Source organism: Hippopotamus amphibius, chromosome 14 (genome assembly GCF_030028045.1).
Source record: "Hippopotamus amphibius kiboko isolate mHipAmp2 chromosome 14, mHipAmp2.hap2, whole genome shotgun sequence".
Classification (NCBI taxonomy): Eukaryota; Metazoa; Chordata; class Mammalia; order Artiodactyla; family Hippopotamidae; genus Hippopotamus; species Hippopotamus amphibius.
Window position 1 is genome coordinate 3,432,051 of NC_080199.1, and position 27,469 is coordinate 3,459,519.

The 27,469-nt window shown below is 43.0% G+C and overlaps 1 protein-coding gene across 1 annotated transcript in view; it reads right to left on the reverse strand.

The window, feature by feature from the left end:
* MYO16 (myosin XVI) overlaps nt 1-27,469 on the reverse strand; it is a 419,267-nt gene that overhangs the window by 142,948 nt on the left and 248,850 nt on the right. Inside the window, exons 21-22 of the mRNA XM_057707440.1 lie at nt 18,631-18,783; nt 16,877-17,077 (exon numbers count right to left, since the gene is read on the reverse strand). Of these exons, the coding sequence (XP_057563423.1) occupies nt 16,877-17,077; nt 18,631-18,783 (354 nt within the window). The remainder of the gene's footprint in view (nt 1-16,876; nt 17,078-18,630; nt 18,784-27,469) is intronic.

Sequence of the window (27,469 nt, forward strand, 5' to 3'; positions counted from 1 at the left end):
GACCCTAGTTCATGTGCAGTTAAGTTGAGGGTCTCTGTATTTTGTGAGGAACTGGTCCATTTCATGTAAATTGTCAAATTTATATGTGACAGTTGTTCACAGTATTTATTCTCTTCTGGTCTTTTTCTTGACTGTAGGGTTTGTAGTCATATTTCCTGTTTTATTCCTGGTATTAGCAATTTATGTCTTTTCTCCTTTTTATTTGTCATTTCTTACTCAAGGTTTGTCATTTTTATGGTTATTTCTAGAGAACCAACTCTTTGCTTCATTGATTTTCTCTATTTTTTAAAAAATGCCATTCATTTTGCTCCCTGTTACTGCCTCTCATTTTCTTGTTCTGGGTTTATTTTACTTGCCTTTTTTCTAAGTTACTGAGGTGGGAGCTTAGATTACTGACTTGGGACTTTTTTCTGACACGTGTCTGTAGTGCTATAAATTTTCCTCTTGGTACTGTTTTAGGTCTGCCTCATCAGCTTAATATGTTGCATTTTCCTTTTCATTCAGTTCAACATATGTTGAATTCCCTTGAAGCTTCATTTTTGATTTATAGATTATTTAGAAGAGCTTTTTTCCTTTCCAAGTATTTGGAGCTTCTCCTGTTTTTCTCTTCTTGAGTTTTAGTTTGAGTCCACTGTGCTAGGAAAGCCCCCGCCTGTGTAATTTCAATCCTTCGGAATTTTAGTTTCGGTTTACGGCCCTGCATGTGGTCTTTCTGACGCACGGACTTGAGAAGAATGAGTCTTCCGCTTCTGCTGGTTTACATGTCTATAAATGAGTAGATCCCGCTGGTTGATGGTGTTGAGTTCTTCGACGTCCTTTCTGATGTCCCACAAAGTTATTGTATCAATTGAGAGGAGGGTGTTGACATTTCCAACTTAACCTTCTGCATTCGCTGACTCCCTCCGACAGCACTCAGCAGGGGAAGAGAGGCACAGATCATCCCTGCCAAGTAGAGAATCTGCGTCCCCACTCAACCTCCACTGACCCAAAGGAAGAGGGGATTCTCATTGCTGCTGGATGGGCAGGAGCTCTCGGTCTCTGCTGGGTCTCTAGGCACACTTGCTGGCTGCAGGGTGAGCAGGTGAAGGGGTTGATGTGCCTCTACCGCTTCCTCAGTGGGTGTGGGGCGAGGGGCCTGTGGCGGGTTACCACTGGGCAGTGGCCAAAAAGTCCTGACCTCCCCCCACTCCTCTGACATCACCCCTCCCCACAGCAAGGAGGTGGTGGCACAAGGCGCATAAAGAAACTTCGCAGGATGCTGAAATCCGAGCTGTGCCTAAGTGTTTCAAACCTGCATATTCTAAAAAAAGGCACTGCCATTTTAATAAAGGTCACTAAAAGCCTCGGGGTTTCCTTTTCAGTTAAAAAATTGTAGCAAATAAGCTGGCCACAACTAAAAACTACATAATCTGGATGATGATAACACACGTTTTCTTTTAGTCCTAAGTTAACACGAGAACTAAAAGTTAATTTTGAGAAAAAGATGGGAATAGAAAACCAAAAATCTAACTCAACGATCACTCATGTTGAATCCCTGATAAATTGTCCCTTTCTACAGAAAGACGTCCACCTCACTAAACACAGTCCTTTGACATGTGGCCTATTTCCAGGTGCTCCCCGTTATACGTTCCTCCTCACTTTCTGCCACGATGCTCCCCAGTGCCACCCCTGATGTCACTCATACCATTTCTTTTAGTAAAGTCCTTTCCAGCTTCACTGAATGCCAAAGCCAAGGCTGTTTCTCAAGGCCCATGTCTGGGTGGGAGGCATCAAGCTGTACTGGAAAGAGGACCAGCCTTGGGGCTTCCCTGGTGGCGCAGTGGTTGAGAATCCGCCTGCCAATGCAGGGGACACAGATTCAATCCCTGCTCCAGGAAGATCCCACATGCCACAGAGCAACTAAGCCCATGAGCCACAACTACTGAGCCTGCGCTCTAGAGCCCATGAGCCACAATTATTGAACCCGTGTGCCACAACTACTGAAGCCCACACACCTAGAGCCCGTGCTCTGCAACAAGAGAAGCCACGGCAATGCACCAAAACAAGGAGTAGCCCCCACTCTCCACAACTAGAGAAAGCCCAGGCGCAGCCAAGACCCAGTGCAGCAATAAATAAATAAATATAAATTTATTTTTAAAAAATGAAGGAATACCTTTTAAAAAAAATAAAAGAAAAAAAGAGGGCCAGCCTTGCACGGCAGCTGCTTTCTGGGCTCCAATGTCAACCGTCCTGGGGGCTGGTAAGTAAGGACGTCAGGGTACTGAGCCTTCCTGATTTCTCATCTACAGAACAAGGATGGTAACGTCAACCTCTCTCCCCCTCCGGCTGATTTTGAAGATAAATGAAAAAGTATGTTAGCCCGAGCTTTGCACAGTACCTATCATTTTCTAATCAACACCCCCACGTCTGCTCTAACCCTCACCTGTACCTTCCTTTCAGCCCTTTTGCAGAATAGCTTTATGTTGTTGCCTTAAGAAGGACTCCTGGAGTCATCTATGTCACCTACTTTGGGGCTGCTGAGTGAGCCGCCATCTGAAAGAGCCTCGCATCCTGTAGCTGTAGTTCCATCGGTCACAATTCATTTATTACTTTACAAAGAAATTGCTTCCAAATAAAGCCCGTCCCCCTGAAAGAGTAAACACGTTACACTCACCAGCCACCTAGCCTCAGTCCCCGGCCTCACTGGGACCGGTGGCCTCCAGGTCGCAGAAGAGGCACTGAGGTTGCAGAGGAGCCACGTGTGCTGCAAAACAGAGTAGGACGAGGCCACTGCCCTGGGGTCCTGGCGATTCTAAGGGCTGTGAGCCCCAGAGCCTAGTTACGTGGACAGAGGAATCTGCGTGAACGGGAAAACACCAAGGAGAAACTCGCCGTACCCTAGGAATCGCCCTAGCTCTGTGAGTCTGTGATGCCAGGGGGACATCACGGGCCTGTCCTGTCTCAGCTGTGCCACTTGGGAGGGATGTAGCAGACACTACTAGAACGGCAGGAAGCAGGTTTCAGGCATGGGCCTTTCTAGGTCACTCAGGGCAGCCACTCTGCTCTCAGCCCCACCTCTCCTTTCCCTGTTGGTTTATTATTTGGGAGATGAAAGGAGGAAAAAACCTGAATGTCACAAAAGAGAGAGGCCAGGATAAATGCTTTCCCCCCCACCTGTCTTTACATAACTGAAACTCAGGCTTGGTGATCTGTTTTTTCCCCTCTTCAGGATTCATGCTGTAAGTGACAGCACCCCTCATGCATGTAATAGAGACATTTACATGCACGCGGCCCCACACACATCTTTAAGGAAATTGTCATGTAGTCAAAGATCTCCTTTGGAACGATTCTGTTCAATAAAGTGGCTCCACAGGAAGTTTAGCATTTTCCTCACGTTTTAGCAGTTAGCACAGTCATCTAAATGCCCTGATGGCAATCGAGGGGCACAGTGTGAGCTGTGAGCTGTGTGCTGTGTGCTGCTTTTTTGGATGTACTCGCTGTAATACTCTGGCACTGCAATAAATGCAATTAAAAGATAAATTATGTTCACTGTATATAAAAACGGGGGTATAAAACTTTCACCATAGGTGTGAATCACCATTCATCAAGATACCCAGTCTCCAGGGTCCACAAATAAAAGTTACAAAACGCCAAACCACAAGCATCGTCTTCCCAACTGGAGGCTGTCAGGCTCAGGCCTGGCTAGTCTCCAAGGAAACCCAAGCGCAAAGGTGAGCGAGCTCCAGGGAAATGGCTCCGTCCATCATCTCTGATTTCAATTCCCTGAATTAAAGTGAGAGCAGTTGGCTTACTCCACCTGGATGAGGAAGGCGTGAGGTCTGCCAGAGCCGGGGCCTAACGTCTTTAAGCCTGTGCTCTCAGCCCCGCTCCAGATGCCGGCGCACAGCAGGAGGGCCACGCGAGGTCAGGGAAGGTGTGCCAATCCGGGGCGCTCCCACCAGCTGCCTCAGCTCCCGGTGCGGTAGAACTGTCTCCTCCCTCGCCCTCTCCCGCCGCAGGGAAGGCTGCTGCTTCCCCTGGGGACAAGTCTCAGAGTCACCTCATCATCTCCTGTCTGTCTCAACTTTTGCTGTGGAACCTAATCCCTGTACTCCTTTTCTTCTCCTTGCAAATTCAGAGCCGTTTCTTTTTCAGGCTGGACCCCAGCTGACCTCCACCAGCCCCAGTTTCTCGCTCTGTCTATTCCTGTCTTGGTGCTGACAGCTGCTTCTACCTGCTCGGCAGCTTGAAAGCACAAGGACAGATACCGTGTTCATCACTGTTAGAACACCTGATGAGATATAATGAAGCTCTCGAGGGTATGAAGGAAAGCCAAGAGAGTGACGCCGGCCTAGAGGGGCGGATGGATGGATGGACGGACGGATGGAGAGAGGCGCAGCGATAAGAACTACTCATCCTGGAGAGACGGAGCGTGTAAGGAGATAGCATCTCAGCCGGTGAAATGAACCACGTGCAGAGAGCAGAGGGGTCTCCGCATACCTGCAGCGAGGCACAGCCTCACAGGTTAGAGAAAAAGAAATGGAAACAAATAGCTCACGGCACTGTAGGCTAGAAACGTCATGTCTCAACCAGTTCTCCATTCAGGCCAGAAGCAGGAAGCCAAGAGAAAGCCGCCAGAGTGGGACAGCAAAGGCAGAGAATTCTTAGGAGAGCCTTCTGTGACATCTCGTGGGGATTTGCCACCTAGACCTCCTGCGTCTTCTTTGTCCCTCCTTCTCACTCCTACTGGCCTGAGATGTTACCCAGAGTAACATATGAAACACTGCGTTAGAATGAGAGCGTTTTCCAGAGTGCACACTCTACCTTGAGAGGCAAAATGTAAAGCACCAACTGAATTGCTAATTATGTTATCACCTAATTGATGTAGTTTCAATGTGGAAATCTGTATTTCCATGTGGTTTAGTGCTAAAAGTTCAGGTTCCTCTAACGAAGCTACCCTCAGTGGTAACTGAGGCATTTCAGGACACTTCAGATTTCAGCATGAGTGGCTTCCACGTGATTCTGTACGTGTGTACATACCTAACTGCGGTGTTTGACTTGGACATCTCTGTCCACATCTGTGGGTCTATGGATCTATTGCTCTCACACCAATTGAGTGCACAGTAGTGACCACTTTATACAGCAGGCAAACAGGGTCACAGACACTTTTACACAGTTTCTTCCCTTGGCCTCTAAGCCAAGAGGGAGGAGGCTTCACGGGACCACCTCACACACTTGGACAATGTCCCACTGAAACAGAGCGGGACCCTCTGGTCCCTGCCCTCACCCCCCTATCCCCCCATGTCCTCAGCCTGCCTTTTGTCTCTGGAAAAACTTTAGTCAAATAATAGGTTTAATCAGGGAAGTGAGAAAATGCAGAAACAAAGGAAAACAGCCAAAGGAGACCAAATACAATAGTTTAGTCATTAAGCAACGTCAAGGACCTTTCGTTCCTCCTCAAGGGCTGTAGATAATATCCTGAAGCCACGTCCTGTGCGCTGTCTCATAGAGACCGAAACCCCCACCAGGTGGGGAAGTGAACTACGTGATGACCAGGCTGTAGCCTCGACATAAGGTGCCACAATTTGGAGACCTGGCCTCAAGGAAATGGGAACAAGCCGACCTTGGAACTGAAGATTAACTGTGCCTGAAACAATCAGGATGATGCAGGTCACACCACCGATGATCCATTTCAGGGTGACCATCGGAGCTGCCTGTGCTGTTTCTGCATGTCGCCCCCTCCCTCTGTCTATAAACGCTCTTGCCCACTGATGGTCGGCGGTGGGTGGAAATCAGCCTGTGGACAGGCATCTGCCCTCCCTCGCCCCGGCTGCTGGCATCCAAAATAAAGCAAACTTTTCTTTCCACCAACGTGGCCTCTTTCTTTGCTTTTGCGTGGCAAGCAGCTGGACCCCACTTTCGGTTGCACCACCACTTAAAGAGACACTGGGGATGGGTGACTGACCCCTACTAAGTAGCACAAAGTCAGAAATGGGCAGGAAGACAGGGGTGGGGGGTGGGAGGAAGGGCCAGCCCTGCTGCTGTAGGGGGGCTGCTCTGGGTCAGCTCTGGAAAGCGGAGAGCAGGACCTGTTATGTTTTTGATGAACTACAAGGGTATGATGAAGTTTCCTCATCCGGTCCACAACGCAGAGGTGTGTTCCATTCTGCCCAGGAGGATACGTGTGAGGCTGAGAGGCGTGGGGCCCAGCAGACAGCGTCTGTGGGTGAACCCTAGAAACCAGGGCCCCAGGAGCAGCCAGCCAGGGGAAGAGTATCACTAAGGTCACGGGAAGGAACTCAAAGCCCCCCAGGAGAGCGTCTCAGGACACGTGGAAGCACCCAAGCCAGCGTCCGCCCTAAACATCCCAAGCAGTCGTTGTGCGTGAAACCATATTGGGATGAAACGGGAGGATCCGGCATAAGAACAGACAGAAAACAGGATGCTCCAGGCCACGACACAGTGTCTCCTGCACGGCTGAGGCTTGACGGGACTGAACTTTCAGCTAACTTTGTGGTTCTGGTTACTACACAGGACCAGAATTCCTCGTTGCTGAATCGAGTCCGTGAGCGCCAACAAAAGCAAATAAAGGACTTTCTATTACTCGGGAGAGACCAGAAATATTGCTGGAGCTGCCTGGGTTTTTATCTGGCTAAAAAGGAAGGGTTGTCACAGCCGAATATACTTTAAAAAGCGGTGTGAGCCCAAAATAAAAACCGAATCCCGATTACATCCCCTGAGTTGTGCATGTTCAAGTACCAGGTACATGAAGAACAAGAGCGTTAAAAGGATCTGGAAGATGCGATTTCTAAAAGAGAGAGCAGAGTTTGTTCCTCCACCAAAGGAGGTGAGCTGGGAGGTAAAAATGCTGAAAAGAAAGCAGGCATCACCGCCACTGTTTCAGGACTATTCTTAGCAACTGGAATCAGAATAATCACACGTAATTTTGGACAATGTTACCAGAGAAACATGAAGATAAATGAAATAGAGGCAGTCCATATGCCTTTAAGTAAAGACATTCATCCATCCCTTTATTGATAATTCGCATTTCTCCCACCAGTTAGTGTCAGGAGACTTGAAGGGACCCAAGAGTGGGAAGTGATGTGGCCTCGGGCACTCGAATACCAAGCGGGGTATTTGGATTCTAAGGGTAAATAGGGAAGAAAGTAGCTTGTATTTGGTTCTTAACTGGGTTTCTGATTTTACCATGAGTTGAAAAGTGGGACAAATATGGAAATTCAGTTTTATTTACTTTTCTGAAGTCAGTGGAGAGAGTGGGAATTTCTAGTTTAGTTAGCCACTGGAGCTGTTAACATGAAGATGCCACCCAAGCAGAGATGCTAAAATGCAGACACACAGGTGTTAAGCCCATAGAGAAACAGACTGGAGAGATAGGGGAACCCTCTCATCTACGAAACTGAATCTTGAGAGCATATAAACTCCTAGAAGGAGACATAAAATACTCTCCTGGGAATCATGGATATTTACAGAACGGAAGTAAATTCACTCAAGTCAAATTCCTAACTCCTTCTCCACCATGTAATTTACATGATGCAAACTATAATCCCTAGGAAAGAGGTGGGATTAACAGCTGATAAAAATGGGCAACTTTTGAGATACACTCTTGAATTCACTATTTCACATCAGGATGTATGTAAAGATTGGATTTTAGCAAAAGAAATAAGATTGTTTTCAATAAATATAAATGGTTCTGATAATTTTTCACGCCTGGTTTCAGCTTTCTATCTGAGGTTTGCTAAAGACGTCTGGATTTCCTGGGCAGTGGTAAACTGATCTCTCTATTGCATCAATATTTATAAGCAGAGGCTTCTATTTTTTTACTTTTCCATTAAGTGATCCCTTCTAGTAGTTTTGCTTGCTCTTATTCTGATTCACTTGAAGTTGATAAATACTAATCAACAAAGCAAGTTATTTAGAAGCACATAGTCTTACTGTTAAGAGTCCTTATCTGGATACCTAGATTCTGGATACGGGCATTGAATTAAAATGACCATACTTGAAATTTATGAACATGTTTCACTGGTTCCTTTTAAGGAGAAAATAATACCAATCAACTAACGATAAGATATCAATATTCTAGGAAATCTAAAGTTCCCTATTTATAAATGTCTGTCAGCCCATGAAGGTAAAAGAAACAATTAAATCTTTGGGGAAAAAAAAAAAACCAGTAAGATTCCGTAAATAAGAGCCTGCATTCTCTCTTCCTAATAAAACCCTGGATAAGGAGACATTTATCAAGTCTACAGAAATTGATGCCAAAGGTGAAACTGATATAAGAAATGGAGTAGTAGGAGCCTTGTGGAGTTAATTTTTATTTTTGTAAAAGTCTGCCCAAGAGGTGAATAAATACAAATGTAAATTAAGCTGTTTCGTGGGTCAAAATATCTTTGTCAAATAACCTTGAATAGTATCAGTTTGGCTTGGACCAGACAGATTTCATTGTTATGTCTGGGGATTCTGCCCAGAGAAAAGAAAGAGGCAAATAAATGGAAGCTTCCTTATTGATTAGTTCAGCTCCTTTTCCTGTTGATTTAAAGGTTCACTTTCAGAGTCTTCTTGGGGACATCGTGTCTCCCACAAATCTCTGTGGGTGAAGGCCAGCTGACAAGCTACAGGAGATATTCCCAACACAGGTGGCATGCGGAAATTGCACGGACCGAGAGTTCCCCGCACACATGTTATGTAAATACGTCTGAGGGCAAAGAGGTTGGCTTTCACCCGTGTGTCACCTAGAGTGCACTGCAGCCTCGATGAGATAAAGATCTCTGCTCCTCAGACGTCTGGGCAGCCCCATCAATCTCAACCGACACATTCCAGACTTAATTTCTTCCACGATAGGGGCAGATCCTTTTCAAGGAGAAGGGAAAAAATTCAGGTATTTTATGGACTGGCCACACATCAGGCTTTTCCCCACATCACTCCTACCAGCGACGTTTTAGTCACTGGGTTTTGGGAAAGGCTTGTGGGAATCGATGACATGATGGTAAGGATTAGAGTCTAGAGGCTGGGATTAGGATGTCCTCCGCCTCACCAGGATGTGAGTTAGGGGGATGGGAGAGGGTCTTTGATGAATAGAGCCGAATCCCACCCCCCTACACACACACCTACGAGCACATTATATAATGGGCGAGACGCTTTCCTTCTGTTGTAAAATAACATCTCGGAATATGTATGTAAATTTCGGAGAGCGCAATAATTCTCTTAAGGAAAATAATATTGAAAGGACCTTTAAAAATCTGCAGTAACATTTCACATACCTGTATGCTCGATTAACATATTAGTCACAAGGCTAAATGGTAAAGGATATAATTTTTTATGAAAAGTCTCTTTGATCAAGGTAGTGTTACCCATCACAGAAACCACTGTATAGTCAGTGAAAAACAGAATGTCACATTAACATAAGGTGAAACATTTATCTAAATATTTTGTCTTTTAATATTAGAGTTTCCACAGATAGAGAAAAATCTCAATTTTCTGCACTTACTTTCCACTGAAGTCTTTCAAGTGTGACAGGAAGTACAAGACAACACCATGCTATAACTAAACATCTGCTAAAGCGACACTGACATCGTGATACATAAAAATATTCTAACACATTTATATGACATTGAGTTATGCAACGTGAACGCATTTATAGCATACAAGAATTAACAAATATCCTTTTTAACTAATCAAGGACATTTACCAATAATTTAATTGGAGAAAGTCAATTGGGACTCTAATATTCTCAATACAGCCAGTTGATTAGGTGATTCCTGAAATATTTTCAGGACTTTAATGTCTGTGATCGATGAATTCAAAACTGTGTTAAAATACAGTGGTGTTCCTGCACGGAAAGCCCTTCAGCAGTTGTTGGGGAAATGGGACTCGTATCTTTGACACAACATCACAAAACAGTTGTACCCGCATTGATTGCCTGAAATCATTTAACCTTCAGAACAAGTTTATGAGGCTTATAACTATATTCCCTTTAATTTCAAACTCCACGGGTGTGTTAGCCGAGGGTCAGTGTACCCCTCAAAGTCACAGCAATGGAGCCCCAAGTGCCCTAGAGCATCTTCTCTTTCTATTACACAATGCAGATTCCATAACTCAAGATGGTAAACACTTTAAGATTTCACCACATACCACAGAGGAGAGAGAAAGACATGGGGGGGGGGGGGTGGGGGGGGGTGAGAAAACTGAGACACAGTCTTGTGACCTACTGGCCTGCAGTGGGTGGAATGCTGTACCCCCTCCCCCTAAATTCATGCCCACCCAGAACCAGAACGTGCCCTTTTTTGACCTTTGTGGAGGTAATTGTTTAAGATGAGGTCCTACTGGATGGGGGTGAGGGGGCTAAGTCCAATGACTGGTGTCCTTAAAGATGAGAAGGGGACACACAGACCACAGACCACGCAAAGAGACCACCTCATGAAGATGGAGGTAGAGGCCCGGGTGCTGTGTCTACAAGCCGAGGAACGCCAGCGGCTGCAGCCCCAGAAGCTGGAAGAGAGGCCTGGAACAGACGTCTCTTGAAGCCCGCAGAGGGATCCAACCTGCAGATGCCTGACCTTAGACTCTGGCCACCAGGAATGTGAGAGGATAAATTTCTACGGTTTCACGCCCCGCTGGGCGGGGGACTTTGTCATGGCGCTCCCAGGAGACTCACGCAGAGCTGTACAACATCTGGGGAATCGCTGAACTCCACGAAGGCTTAGTTCACTGGAAAACTGACACAGTAATATTTATACAGCAGGTTGTGGTGAAAATGTTTCCCAGGCACTTTGCAAGTTGAAAACTGCTATGCAGGCACCAGGCGTGCTTATTGATCAGGGAAGAGACAGCAGGGAAATCTGGATCAGGCCAAGTACTTGGACCTTGGGAAGATGGGTAAGATTTGGAAAGAGAAAGGAAAGGGGCTTTCCAGGTGATGAAACCATGTGAGCAATTATAGTGATGAGGAAATGTAGATGTTTTCAAATGAATCAAATGTGGTTTAAAAAACTACAATGTTACAAGTTAAAACTCCTCACTACTTCTCTTATATGTAGTTGACTCCATGACCACCTGCATTAGCTTCCTGGGGGCTGCCACAACCTACAACCACCCTGAAGTCTGGCATCCCTGCTCTCCTTCCGTGCTTCCTCAAGCTTCTGGCGGCTCCAGGCATTCCTTGGCCTGTGGCTGCATCCTTCCAGTCTCCACCTCCTTTTCTCTCTCAAATCTCCCTCGGCCTCACTCTTATAAGGATACTTGTCTTTGGGCTTAGAGCTCAACAGATAATCCAGGAGACTCTCCTCTTCTCAAGATTCTTGACTCAATTACATATGCAAAGATCTTTTCCCCAAATAAGATCCCATTCACAGGTTCTAGGGATGAGCACGAGGGCCTGCCTTTTTTTGGGGTCACCATTCCACCCACTACAACACTTACATGTTTGGGAAGAGATGGAGGCTAAAACACAGACACGTCACCTTAGGTAAGAGCAACATCACCAACCTGATTTGTATAAATCAAGGCCAGTCACCCAATAGGATACTTACCTGAGATCCTAAAAGAATCACTTCATGCCAAAAAAAAAAAAAAAAATGATCACAATAAACAACATTCACAGACCTTACGAGCAGACACCAAAGAGGGTCAAATACGTAAATGTCATATGCTTTACAGCTATTAATCTTGACCTCTATTTTCATGAATTTGACTTTTATTACTTCAGATTGCTTTACTATCTCTTAATTGATTTCCTTTTCTCACATTAAAATGTAGGAACTTCAAAATACTATTTCCTATTAGAGTTTAGGAATCACTTTCATGGAAATTCAACTTTCCTAAGAGCCAATGTCTTTCGCCAAATCATAATTCTTCTTTCCTTCAAGATTCTTAATTTTAAAGGCCAATAAATTAGACACACTTCTGGATTTAAGGCTTATCCATCATTTAAATCCAAAGAAGTTTCAGAGCAAATTCTAAAACAGGGAATCCCATATAGGGTTGAAAATTTGCCAAAACAAATGACAATAAAAAAACACACACAACTCACAGCTTCTTTAATTCAAATTCATGCTCATTAACGAGACCCTGTTAATATTTCATGCACAGCCTCACCCCATTTACTTTAAAATATTTCTGTAATGGAGATCGGAAAATACACCACGCTCCTATGAGTAATGAAAAATTCAAATGTGTTTAGGGAAGTTCTTCAGCTATAATTTGAATAATGTTGCTTAAACATTTCTAAAAGGACCTCTGAGCCTCCGCTCCACATGAAGTTCAGAAGCAGGGCCGGGTCTCGCAGTCAGAGCACAACAGTCAGACGTGCGGTCCATGGGGGCAGGAAGCTGGATGTCAGTATCATCACCAGCAGTAATGATCATCCTTTCTATGAGATGTTGTACGTTTTTACTAACACAACTAGGTAAACCAGTCATGGAGGAGCAAGCGGTGATTAGAAGAACTCTCCAGCTCATCCATCTGGCAAAGAAGAGACTACGAACAAACCCCAAAGCCATTGAGGTCTCCTCTGGCATCAACTTTATCATCAAAGGGCTACTCAGGATTGCTCACCCTACTGTCTAAAACAGACTCTGCATGCTGATTGTAAGCCATTCACCTCTTCACTGCATCTCTTGATGTATAAAATGCAGAATGCGTTGCTTTCCTTGAAAATGCGATAGCTCAGAATTTAAGTACATGTAGCTACATCTGATGACCAGAATGGCATATGGCTTGACATACTGCCACAAACTACATAGACTCTATACTTGAACATGCGAATGAGTCCTCAGGGAGTCCTTGGGCTAAGACTCATTAGTACATCTCAGTGAAATGAAAGACTTTTATAAAACCGCAGAATTGACTCCAATTATGGAAAATCCTGCTTTAAAATATAAAGGTGCTTTTACAGGAAATTTCATGATTCCACAGAGTTTTAGCTAGGTGGCAACTAATCAATGGGTTTTCTCCACTTTGCTTTGCTGCCGTCAGGACTCAGTGAAATGATTCTGTTCACTCAAACTCTTCATTGTTTTCCCCCAGATTTTCTTAAAACTACTGCAATTTTATTAAGTGCTTGTAGAATACTTTTAAAATGCAAACATAAAATAGTTATCAAGCAAAATATTGTTCCAAAGCTTGGTGCCATTCAGTGTAATGCAATTAGCATTTACTGCACATCTAGCTGCATCCCCAGGATATAATACAAACAGACTTACAGGTGGGTCAGGTATATACTGACTCAAGTGAGCTTCCAAGAAACGTACAGAAAAATACTTTTCCAAAATCATTAGTTATACCTTATTGTAATTTTTCAACTAAATCCTATGAATTCAATCAATTCTTTTTTTAAAATTATCAAATAATTCATTTATTCATCAAATATTTATCGGTGCATTTTATGTGCCAGACACTCGCCTGGGCACTGGGGATTTCAAAAAATATGGAAACAGAGATGCCTGCATAATAAAATGTCCATGGACAGAGGGACGGATAAAGAAGATGTGGTGTGTATGTACAACGGAATATTACTCGGCCATACAAAGGAATAAAATAATGCCATTCGCAGCAACATGGATGGACCTAGAGATTGTCATACTCAGTGAAGTAAGTCAGACAGAGAAGGACAAATATCATATATCACTTACATGTGGGATCTAAAACAGTGAAACAAGTGATCTAATTTACACACAGAAATAGACTCAGGGACATAGAAAACAAACTTATGGTTGCCAAAAGGGAAGGGGGGGAGGGCTAAATTAGGAGTTTGGGATTAGCAGATACAAACTATTATACATAAAATAAACGAGGACCTACTGTACAGCACCAGGAAGTATACTCAGTATCTTGCAATAACCTACAATGGGAAAGAATCTGAAAAGGAATATATATATTTATGTGTAACTGAATCACTTTGCTGTACACTTGAAACTAACACATTGTAAACTAACTATACCTCAATAAAAAAAAAATTTTTTTCTGACACAAAAGCTTTATTGAATTGAAAAGTTCTCTAACAGTCTAACATTATTTTACCATGCAAGTATCTTTGTTTCTATATTCTTTAATAAATTTTTTTTCAAGCTCTTTATTGGAATATAATTGCTTTACACTCTTGTACCAGTTTTTGAGGTACACCAAAGTCAATCAGCTGTATTTATACACATATCCCCATACTCCCTCCCTCCTGCGACTCCCTCCCACCCTCCCCACTTAATGTAAAGAAAATATAGATTTAAAAATATGAATACAGGACTAAAAGATTGCTACTGTTATAAAAAAATTTAAAGGCTAAATCTCTCAAATATAAAAGATAGTTAATAATTTCTGAGAATATCTATTTATCATATGGACTCATCCCCTGACTCCTTCCCCACACCCACTAACCAGGCAAGGCCTCCAATGGCACTGTCCCACTAGAACTTCTCACAAAGGTGTTTCTTGGCCTATCTGCCCCGCCAGGCTCACCTTCTCTTGACCCCAACCTCTCTTTTTCTCTTGGCTTCCATGATACCTTCCTTTCCTACTGATGTCTTTCTCCCTCTTCTCCATGTGCAATTATCAGATACACATTTCCCAAAATACGACTGTGTTTCTAAAAACAACCAACCTCCCAGCGTCAAGTATTTTCAGCATCTCAAGGGGATTTCCATTAAAAACCTCAAACTCAAATCGTCTAAAAGTGAGTATCATTACTTCCAAACTGCCGCCTTCTCCAGGATTCCCCTTCTTGGTTGGCCTAAGACAACCCTCCATTGTCAACAGGGTGAGGCCCTCAGGGTCCTTTCCAGCTGCCTCTCCTCCCTTTCTCCAAACGTTCAGTTACTCACTCTTCTGTGGGAAGTCCCCCGCTCTGTCCCGCTGCTTTGGCTCAAATGCAGTCCTGTTTGAGGGTTCCCATTGCTCCCCTTCCTTTCTTCTCCATCTACCTACATCACATCTTCTGTTTTTCTTACTTCATCCCCCACCCTGTCTAAAAACATCTGATGCATCAACACTGTTAAGAGGACAAAGTCCTGAGTGGTACGAGTGTATTTATTTATGATTTCACCAGAAACAACCTTCCTAGACGTTTTTCCTACCAATCTCTATAGACTTAACTGCTTGTCCCATTTTCCAACTACAATGTGGGTGGAAATGGTGGAATGTTATGTTTATCCTGGTCACTTCCTGTCCTGCAGACACTAGGAAGTGGGCATGTTCCTTCTCCCAGACTCCTTTGCAGCTAGGGTCTGCTTGCCCGGCAGCTGCCACCAGTCTGGACTACTGCCCAAGATTTAGAAGGTTGAAGCGGTGAAGGCTGCACCTCTGCTGTGTCTGTTGTGCCTGATGAGCTGGTTCTCTCCAGCAGTGGAGGCTCCAGGCCCAGCCCCGACTCTGTCTTGCTGAGGGCCAGCGCATGGGCATCGTATGGATTTGGGTGGTAGCGGTTCCTGGGAGTCTGTCCCTGCAGCAGTACTTTTCAATCAGGCTGCAGGCTTCCTGACCAGAGCTGAGGCTCTAACCACACTGGTAGCCCTGTCCTGTGCGGTGCTTTCAAGGTCATTTCTGAAACTTCCACCTAGAGTCCCCCCAGCAATGATTTTCCTGCACTGAAGTTATTTTCTGCTTAAACAGCTATACAGGATTCTGTCCTATGCAACCGAATCCTGACGGACGCACGATTCATTCATTTCCAAAGCTCTTGTCTGTACTGGGATACTCCCCCTCACAGCCTCAGTCAGCTCAGCCTCCCCCTTAAAGGCCAAGGTCACATTTCACCTCCTCTAGAAAACATGTCTATACTCTTTTCTGGAGCCAAATAAATGCCTTCTTCTTTGTGGTAACAGAGAACTTTGTTAACATGACTAATATTACTATGAGCAAATTATAACACAAATATCTGTTAATTTACCTTTTCCTTACTTGACTGTGACATATTTGAGGGCAAGGAACACGGTTTACTCACCTGCGATCCTCTTATGCCCTGGGTTTGGCGTGTAGTAGAGTTTCAGCAAACACTGGTTGGAGTGAACTGAACTACACTGAAAGCGAGAGAGTGACTAGGGATTTCACCCCCTAATAATGTCATTTGTGCTACATCCCAAACATGGGGGCCAATCTGGGGGCTACAAATTCAAAAGAGGAAGAGTTAAGTATAGATGGGGCTGGATTAGAGATTAAGCGAGATGTGATGTGAGCATTAAAAGATGGATAAAATTTGACCTTGTGAAGCAGACAGGGGGGTACTTCCAGCCTGAGTGTGAGGGGCTTCACATGTGGGGGAGGCAGCGGAAGGAAAGCAGTGAATGGACTGGAAAAAATAACCTGACCAGAGGTTTTTCGGAGGACAGCTGTGGCCGGTGAGCCTTGGAGGAAGTGACAGGGACCAGCTTGGAGAAGCCCCATATGAGTCTGAGCTCAGAAGTGTGACATGTTTTAGATGGATAAGAGTTGGTCCTTGGAGGGTCTGAAGAACGAAGCATGTTTTACAAAGCTGGTTAGGGAATGGGGAGGCATCAGAGAGTAGCTTTCTTCTTAGGTCGACATGCTTTAGGAAAAGTATGTAATACTAACAACTAACTATATTGAGGGTAAGTAAGCTCAGATGTCCAATGTGTGTTTGGATTTTGAAAATATCCCAAAGTTCATAGCAGAGCTCTTGTATTAAATCCACGTCTCTTCTGCTCATATTAAGTTATAAATCTGGAAACATTACGAGAAGAATCATACTGTGTGTTCATCACCCACATTCTGAAGATGCTAAGTCCATATGAGGCTTAGGAAAGAAACATTTTGTGGGTTGCTCATCCAGCTTCAACTATCAAAACTCTGAAACATGGGAAACGTGAAGGCTTGTCCGTTGGCACTCTGGCCCATGGATTAGTGCGCCATGAACGGCTCAGCTGCGTGAACTCACCCGTCCTGCGTAGTGCATGACCGTGAACGCTGTGCCTTGGTCTCTGAGGGCGAGGTTTCCGTTCCCATCCTTCATGGGGGAGTAGACCGCATTTGTGTTGGAGGATTCTAGAAGACTGTGCAGCTTTTTGGGAAGACTTGGCTCCACTGACCAAATCATCTGACTTTCTTCATCCAATAGAGAGAGAAATCCAGAAGGCTTCTGAAAGTTCAGAAGAGAGAGTTTTTTCCTTTTAACACTCAATTTGCTATATATGGTTCACGTACACCCATTGACAGCCTCATCACGTTCATACACGCAGAACACGAGTTAGTCTTTACTTTCAACGCATGTCTGTTTCATCGCTGCGTTCCCACCACCCAGCAAACCTCTGATGTAATGTCGGTCCTCGGTAGTATTTATTGATTAGAGGAATTAATAAATAGATGAATGACATCATTAAATATCATTAAAACACTGGTGTTATTAAAATGTATACTCTCATCTTAATAAGAAAAATAAAATTTCCAATTACAGAAATACAAAGAATTGTATTTTTTTCTTCCTGCTATATAGACCTATAGATTTAGAGTAAAGATGCAAGTTTCACCCTATAGTTGGTATGTCTTTTCATTTCGAGGGGTATCAAAGAGGAAGTAGTGGCAGAAGTCTCCAGTGTTGTTTCCAGTTCATAATGATGAGGGTCCCCCTACTGAAACAGCCATTCCAGGGATGAGCCCCCAGGGATGATAAGCAGAGAGACAGGAATAATTTCATTCTGCTGATGGCTGTTCAGCGGTCAAGGACATAGCAGCAAGTGAGAAGGAGGGTAGTGGGTACCCATGGCTTCCCATAGGCAGTTAAGTATATGTTACTGCCAACCCATCTTATAACCTTAAAGAGGGAAAGTGTATACTGTGTGCGTCATGATGAGGGAGGGTTTTCTGGAGGAAGAGCACTTCTGTACTTAAAACAAGAAATATTGACAAGTTGGTAGCAGTAACAAGAACATTTTACATATTAGAAAAATGAATAAAATAATTTACAAGTGTACATTTATAAAACTACAGGGTAGAAAATTATACACTGTTCTCTCCAATAGCTAAATGGTATCAGTTTTAAACAATGGTCAAGTGTTTTAGAAATACTCCTGGTGAATCTATGTAATGCCTTCTATTAGTAGATAGGGATTGCTGTTTGCGCGACAGATGTTTGTTTTTATGATGGCGGTATTGAGGCAAAGATTCTTGCTTTGTAAGAAAGAAACAATAAAGATAATCATACTAAGATGATATGGACGTGTGTGTGTGTGTGTGTGTGTGTGTGTGTGTGTGTGTGTGTATTCTGCCAAAGTTTTCCATATTCAAACTTAGAAATTTGGAGATAAACAAGATTCTGTTGAATTTGTTTTATGCTCTTACTAGTCTTAGCATTATTTTGTAAAATATTAGATTTGTACAATGGGTATTTGTAACTAAGGAGGAGAGTTACAAAGAGGAGGAGACTTTTAGGGACATAACCACTGCTGAATATTTTTATAACAAAATGATCTTATATTTCTTGTCCTTTCTGTTAATTGGTGATCCTTCAAATGCCCTTTCAGAGAAAGGTCGTGTGCTCCTCAACCTACACTGCAAGATTATACATAAACTAGAAATTGCCAAGTCTTCCATAAAGATATCCCCAAAATAAGGCCCACTGAAAGAAAATCCTTTGTCTCCAGTATATTTAAATGCATGCATCCTGTAAAGTATCTAATTATATTATATGAATACCTGGAAAAAAAAATCCAAAACTCCGGTCTGGTTACCGAGAGAATAAGCCGTTTCCATGGTAACTCCCTCTTGTACACATTCTGTTTGCTCGTGTAGAAAAAGCACTTCATTGATATAGTGGTGCATCTTCTCATTGGTCATGTTGACACAGAGCTATTGTGGGGAAAAGAAAACAATTCCCAAGATGATTCAGCGTGCAGACCCACCGTTCCGGGACATACTTCAGACAGGTGAGGCGTTGACCCCGAGGATGGTCAACTCCAAGTAGTGCATCCGGGTGCCGAGCTACGGTCGGCCCCGAGAAGCCAAAGTAGAGAGCGTCACTCGATGCGGTTGACTTCACGTGGCCCGATGATGCAATTGAAAGGGACCATGTTAAAAACAAGAAGTATAATTACAGCATTAACTTATAAATTTGGGGTCTAAAATATATTTGAGTTTTTAAAAAATATTTCCAAAAGGAATATATATTTGAGCTGTTGTCAACAAGTGTGTATATATATATATATATATGTATATATATATATATATATCTTTATCCACTCATCTCCTGCTGGACACTTAGGTTGCTTCCACATCTTGGCAATTATAAATAATGCTGCTATGAACACTGGGGTGCATGTATCTTTCTGAATTAGTGTTCCTGTTTTCTTCAGATATACACCCAGGAGTGGAATTGCTGGGTCGTATGGTAGTTCTGTTTTTAGGGTTTTGAGGAACCTCCATACTGTTCTCCATGGTAGCTGCACCAATTTACAGTCCCACCAACGGTGTAGGAGGATTCCCTTTTCTCCACATCCTCGCCAACACTTGTTAACAAATGTGCTACTTCTTAAAGTTTTAATTTCTTAGCTGAAAAATACCTTAAAATATTAGAAAATAAAATACCCCAAATCTAGCCAAAACGAAGTCTTGCTTCCCCTCTGGGCTAGTCTCCTATTTTCTGCTATTTTAAAAAGAGTTGTCTCTTCTTCTCTCAGGTTCCTGTCCTGCCCACGATTCAGACCACCTCAATACATTTCTGCCTTCGCGGCTCCACCAAAATGGCTTTGCTGGAAGTCCATCGGTGACACGTGCAACTCTAAATCCAATGTTCGACCCTCCATGTTCTTTTTCCTTGACCTCCCCGTGATGTCTACAGCCGATTCCTCTGCTTCCCTGGAGCACTGCCTCCGCTGTCTTCCAGGATGTCCTCTCTCTTAGCTCCTACCTCATTGGCCACCCCTTGTCTGACTCCACCTGGAGTGGTCCAGGGCTCTGCCCAGGGTCTGCAGTCTCCCGTCTCTACACCCACTACCTGCGTGAGTTCATGAAGTGTCACAGACCATTCTTCTCCCCCATCTGCACCCTAACCACTATGTTATACTAGGTAAAATCCAAGGACACTAAGAAATATTTAGAATTCTGTACGTCATTGAAAATAATTAAAGGTGAGTAAGTTGTATAAATCCTAGTTACTGATAAAACGTTTGCAAATGGAAATCAGATCTCATTTGCAAAGGGAGCAACATCTAGGATTATGTTGAATGTGAATGCACTGTATTTATACAAAGTAAATGCCAACGCTTTTGTAAATCACACAAGACTGGAACAGTCACCAGAAAAAAGAAAGACCACCCTAGGTTCCTCTTTCCCACACACCCAGATTCCTCTCCAGGTCTGGTATCATCACAACACCTGCTAAGTAGGACGCCTCTCAGATATTTCTGTCCCTCTGCTGGGAGCTCATGGCTTCTCTCCTGGACACAGAAGGGCATCCCTTACATTCCAGCTTCCGATCAGCAAGCCAAGTCACCTCCAATGACCACCACCAGAAATGCACTAACTCTCTATACCAGCGAGCTGGGCCTGCCTATAAGGGTGTAACTATCAATACATGAATAATAACACACACATAGGAAACACAATCCATCCTCTCACAGACCTGCCTATTTGGGAGGATGGGAATTTACAGGATTCCAGGGACACGAAGAAGTCGCACATGGAAATTTTTTCAGAGAAGAAAAGAAGAATCATTTCAGAGTGCAGGGCTTGGGTCAGCACAGAGTGAGTTTGTCCTGAGGCTGGGATGGTTTGCTGTGAAGTTCTATTCTCTAGTTCTTGCTGGGGCCAGGGTTTTGTGGGTAGGAAGAGGCAGCTCAAACATCTTCAGAAACAGTGTGATTAGACAATAACAGGATTGCAGACACGGGGCTACCCTGATGGAAGCAAAAGTTGGGGACCTGAAAATGTAGAGGCTCTTCTGACCTAATCCAGTCACATTACTGGGGTGATGAACGTACATAGATATTTCATCATTAATATAATAGGTGGAAAATAATCGATAGAGTAGACATATCCCAAATACAATATTTAAATAACTTATTAAAAATAAGATCTAAATACCATATATTGACATGCAAAGAATAACCAAAATCATTCTTAGCTCCAGTCAAAAACGATGGTCCAGGACAACTACCCCGTTTCCGATAGCTTTTCCTGCTTCATAGCAAAAAAATGGTTTCTGTAAATTTGGGTGGTAAGTGAATGTCTGTAGACTGACTAAGTTTTCCTGTTGCATTCTACTACAAAATAAGACCTTTTATTTAAATAAAATTAACAAGAAAGAGGGAAAATTATGATTCGTATCTCCCTCATCCCCAATTAGTTTGAAATAAAGAAATATTTTTATAAAGTGTGTCTGTCTGAACATCTCCTTGGTTGTCCCAGTCCGGCCGGTGTCTGTCCACAGCAGGTGGACTTCGGTCTGAGAACCCAGGGAGCTAAGAAGCCTTCCTGGCCCCTCTTCAATGTCCAGGGGCCTGGAGGGACCAGTGATCACAGGGACCTGGTTCCAGCTATTTAGCTGTGGCCTCTCAAGGTGGTAGAAGAGTAGGGCCCCAGGGGATTGTGCTTTTGGGTGACCCCCTGACCTGCCTCATCCTTGTATTTAATTAATTAAACAAGCTTTTTTTACTCCCCCCCCCCAAAAAAAAAAAACGTTAAAAATAAAATAAGAATGATTCCATATTACTGCTGTCTTGGAAGTCATTTTAAAACCTAAAAAAAACTTGAGAGAATTTTTTCAAACTTGGAATCCCCTCTTGTCATCACCCCTTCCTCCCAGCACTCCATCCATGATCTCTGAAACTCCTTGAGTTTTCTTCCTTCAATCTGATTTGGCCAGTAGTTAACCAGAGCTTTGCCCCTCTGCCGCGCGATAATTAGATCTCATGAGAGAGATGCGAAGCAGGAAGGTCTTTACATTTAAAACTAAGTGCTTCCTAAACAAACTCACACTTTGTGGCTCAATTACCTGAATATAAAAATATTAAAAATATAATCATTTCATGTGAGAACATACCATATAGAACATTTAACTCCACATGCTTGGTTTATTACAGCAAAAACAGTTTGAATAACGGATACAGACTCATAAATCCTGCACATGAGAGCCAGCAACGGAAGGGATGGAATTCAGTAAATATCATCTGGAACATATATCCTTCCTTGCACCTGATACAACCTAGCACATTCATCCCCTTGAAATGTCCCATGAAAACTAAGTGACATCAATATATCAAGACCTATGTTTATCTTATCTATGGTGTATAAAACTCTAGGAATGATTCTGGAAAGACAAATCATTTTCTATAGAACTGTGTAGCCTCTGTCCATAGTAGTAGCCCTCTGTGAAAGGAATACATTTTCTTGTCACTATCATTTTCATCATGAATGAAAAACAGAAATTTATGAAAATTGTTGTTAGAGTAAAAAAATGAAAAATATTTTACTTTGCATAAAAATAATAATAATTTGAGGTGTTCCCCTAATCTAGTAATGTGATAAACTCCTTTAGTACTGAGATAATTTCTTTACCGAAGATTAATATATGCTATAAAGAAATTTCTTCAATTTGGAGTGAAATATTTACAGCAAATGTACAGAAAATAAATGACTCCATTATGGAATGAAACCATTGGAAAAGATTCTCTTTGATTAGATGATATACACAATTGTAATTTTTCAAACTTTTTGACATTAAAATATGCATTGAATTATTTAAGACAACACAGATAGATCCTTACATCTCAGCAGTTTGATTTAAAAGCAGTTATATGGAAAGTGTGCCTACATGTTATATACTTTGGGAAACAGGTCACCCAAGAAATAAATGGAAAAGCCATGAAAAGTAACGTGATGTCTGTTACTGCAGAAAAATATAAAAAGACATCTGATAAAGGATTCCGAAATAAGACCACTAATGGCTGAGTCTCTACAGTAGAAGAAATATCCAAATTATATGACACTTATCTTCCCTCTCATTCTGAGATTCTCCTAATTGAAAATACTTAGGTAGATGTAGCTGTCTCAAACACGTTTAATATAAGAATTATTATACAATATATATAAAGTATATGACATATAAATCATAAAATCTCATCTCATCATTTTGCATTCAGAATAGACTTCAGCTCTGCAGTTACAAAAATTGCTTTTGATGACAACTGACTAAATCCTCTCACGCCTGACTGTTTACAGGTGACCATCTCTGTCCATAAACCTGGCTGTAGAGTTCCAACTCACTCAAGCGTTTTCATAATAAAAACGAGACACGTTGCTTCCCGGTATGTGACCGAACTGAATATTGGCTTCGCTGAGTTGATTCCCTGTTTTGCTGGGAATGGTGACGCCAAGTGTGAGTGAGGAAAGCCACAGTCGTCAGAAAGGGCTGGAAAGGGGCTTCCGGTCTTTTGGGGGTTTTTCCTACCTTTTCTTTTTTTCTTTTTCTTTTTCTTTTTTTTTTTTTTTTTGCAGGAAGAAAAGTCTAAGAGAGTCTACCAAAATTTAGATCACAACAAACTGATTTGGCCTGTGCTTCTGAACAGAGCAACTCAACTGAATGCTCTCCTGGTCAAAATGATTCATGAAACACACAGCTTCCCTCCTGAGCTTTATTGTATTGAAGCTGCAGTGTCTGGTCGGACCTGGTGACGTGGGGTGAGCGCTACAGTATATCTCAACCTGTAATTGTGCACTGTGTTCTTTGTATTCTGGGGAGGAGAAAGATGTCATTGATTAAAATCCCAAGGAAAACTCCAGCTAGATGTGTACAACTGAGTAGGCTGTGGAGTGATTTTTGACTTGCAGCATTTTTGACGGCGCTGCTTCTTGAAAGTGAAGGCAGACCTTCATTTCTAGCAGAGGCCAGTGATGCTGGCTGTTCAAGGAAAGTCAGGGAGCACAGGGAGTTTAAGGTAGACTGTTTTTCAAACTCATTTTGAAGTAACGAATATATTAAACTTCTTTACCAAAAGAGTCTGCCTTTCTCTAAACTATTCAAAGCACTCACTGTATGAACAAAAGTTAAAATATAAAAGAAGTACTGGACCTTCCCTGGTAGCACAGTGGTTAAGAATCCACCTGCCAATTCAGGGGACACAGGTTCGATCCCTGGTCTGGGAAGATCCCACATGTCGCAGAGCAACGAAGCACGTGCACCACAACTACTCAGCCCATGTGCCACAACTACTGAAGCCCGCGAGCCCAGATCCCGTGCTCCGCAACAAGAGAAGCCACCTCAATGAGAAGCCCGCACACTGAAAGGAAGAGTAGCTCTCGCTCTCCGCAACTACAGAAAGCCCTCGCGCAGCAATGAAGACCCAACAAAGCCAATAAAAATAAATAAATAAATAAATAAATGTGTTAAAAACAAACAAACAAAAAGAAATGCTAATAGCATGAACATCACAACTGCCAGGAGAGGCAGCTGAGGGGACGAATGTGGCCATATCACCCTGTGGCAGGCACCTGGCTGAAAAGTGGAAAAATACATCCCACCAACCAAATGCTGGCCCACACCATGACAAAAACCTGCACATTCCTGATTTATTTTCACTGAGCTGTCTGTGTTGTGTGTGCATATACAGGTGTGTGTTAAACACGGGCAGAGAAAGACAGAATGAAAGGTTTGTAAGGCAAATTAGTTTCTATATCCAGAAGCATAAATCTCCATCAATAATTGAGAATATCACCGACTTCAATACAAAACAAACATTGTTTTTACTTTCTAACTCTATCCATCGGAATTATGTGTGGGTTTCATTAAATTCCCAGGTATTCCTTGGAGTAGGCTTGAATGTGGTAAAAGCGGGGTATTCATAAATGATTATGAACAATTATTAAGAACTGTTTAACTGGCCTGCACCTTTTCTGATTAAAATACATGCTTTGTACATTAGGTGCCATTGCTGAGCGGTTTAAGAAAAAAATCACACACCCTTTGAAAACACTCTTTAGTAACAGACCATCATTGCTCATCCAGATGGCCTATCATTTGTATTAATGACAAACAATTTCTTGAGTAAATTTTCACCAACTGTTCTCCCTTTATTTTTATTACTCGGTGAAATTTATCTGAAGCAAAAATATAATAAAGCATGACACACGCATCACAGAATTCAAGTGGAGATTAATTAAAGCTGACTCCAGTTGAAGGCAGAGCCCCAGGCATTAGGCAGGGATTCCAAAATCCTACTGAACGTTAGAATTCACCAGGAGCTTCTGAAAAAGGCGGATGTCTGGGCCTGACCCCAGACCAATTAAAGCAGAGTGGGGCCCAGGCACTGCTATATTTTAAAAGCTTTCGAGGTGAGTCTAATACGGAGACATCACTGAACGCACTGATAGAGGATGGCATTCCTAATCCATTAACTGATTTCCTCACCAGTTTACACGCGCGTGCGCGCGCGCGCACACACACACACAAACATATGAATATATGCATGACACATATATCATGCAATTATGCCTTGAAGGACATCTGTTCCTGTCCAAAATGTCCTTCAGACATTTGGCCCATAAGACATTTAGTCCATGCCAAAAGGTCCTTGATATCTGGTCCTGTTCAAAACCAACTGGCATTGACTGAAGATGCTCATGGACATTTTGGATAGGACCAAATTTCAAGGACATTTTGTATGAACTAAACGTCTCCTGGAGCTTCTGGACAAGACCAAATTTTCTATGCTAACCCAATTTTATATGATGGGGCAGGGGTGATGTCAGATTTCAGATATTCAGTATTTATCAAATATGTTCAGCAGAACGTTAATTGTATGAGACGTCGATTACTATTGTCTGAAGAACAATACAACAGAAGCCTGTCAGACACTGAGCCGAGCCAACAGTCTTCTCCACAGGGTGCCCTGGGTCTTTGCTCTGCCAAGTGGACTCTGAATTCCCGACTTACTGTTTTGAAGGAGGCCTCCTCGGGCTTCAAGACTACTGTATACACGTTCCCCAACCAATCAGTCATTCCTGATTTCAGCACCTTATCTATAACACAGCAGGGGTGCGGGTGCTGAGGGAATAGTATCTCTCTGATTTGCTTCTGCTTTAAAATTCTACAGTTGTTCTGCAGTCTTAGAAATTCCTGTTATTGTAAAGCCTTTCTTCTCTCTGTCCCTGTTTGGGAAAGGCCATGCTCCCTTTCCCCCAGCACCATCTATCTCAACTTGACAGTGAGAAGGACCACCTCTGCCAACTCTCTGGTATTATTCCATAAATACAAGTGGCTGATGCTTGGTGAACGCAGGGTGGCAGGGCTGCTTCCCTCGCTGGAGTTCTGTGTCAGAAGCCGCATCCCCGGGCCCCGGGGCCCCGGGCCGCTGCCAGCACCTGCTTCTGCTCTGGTTTGTTTATTGGTTTTGTTTGGTTCTCACCCTTTCTACTTTCCATCCTTTTTTGGGAGATCACTGTTTCGTAAAGGAACCAAACACCTTCTCCTCCTCTGGTTTCTCTAGGAGATTTTCAAATCAAACTCTATGCAATAGGTTTTAAGCTAATATAGCTGGCAGTTACTTCACAGGCATAAAGACATTGTTTTTACAGATTAAAAAACACTTTTTCTCTCCCCAGCATTTCTTTTAGGAATCCTGTTACTCACTGACTGCAACACAGAGACATAAAACAAATCCGATATTTTCATGAGTTTAATTCATGCCTATAATCTCCTTTAACATAAATCACCACTATTTGGGGATCTGCGGGACTGACTGAAGGGGTCAGCCAACAATAAATTTATTGGCTAGTTTTCTTGCATTTTCTACCTACCACTCTGCTGACGTCAGACTGAAACACACAAATGCTACTGAAACCACGGTCTTTCTCAAAGCGTCGTCATTTTCCAGGATTAGATGCAAAGCCTAGAGATACTGAAAAAAAAAAAACCCATAGACTTCAGAGCAGTGGTCCTGAGGCATCAAAGAAAGAAGAAGAACAGCACAAAGAACACTGCTTTAGGACCAGGTGGATTTGCCTCCGAACTTCCACACGGCCCCTCAGGGGCTTCTGGGACGTCCCTTAACTCTCTGAGAAGGCTGCTGCAGGAGCTCATGCTCATGTAAGAAGGTGTCTGACTCACAGCACGGGCTCAGCACGTTGGGGCCATTATTGATGCTTAGCAGAAAACTAAATGGAACCCTATTCGCAGTCAGCACATTTGGGGCTTTGCATCTGCACAGCCACTATCGTAAAGCTGAGCTTCTTCCCAGCTAGTTGTCATGAAAAGAACTCAATTCACCCTTCGCTAAAGTGACCTGATGTATATTTTCAAACCCATATATTCTTCCTATTACATTCTGTAACACTTCCTTTCAACCAGCCTGGTGCAGGCAGACCTCAGAGATATTTTGGGTTTGGTTCCAGACCATGGCAGTAACAGGAATATGGTAACAAAGTGAGTCACATGCATTTTTGGTTTCCCCGTGCATATAAATGTTATGTTTACACTACACCGTAGTCTATTAAGTGTGCAATAGCATTATGTCTAAAACAATGTACGGCCCTTAATTAAAGA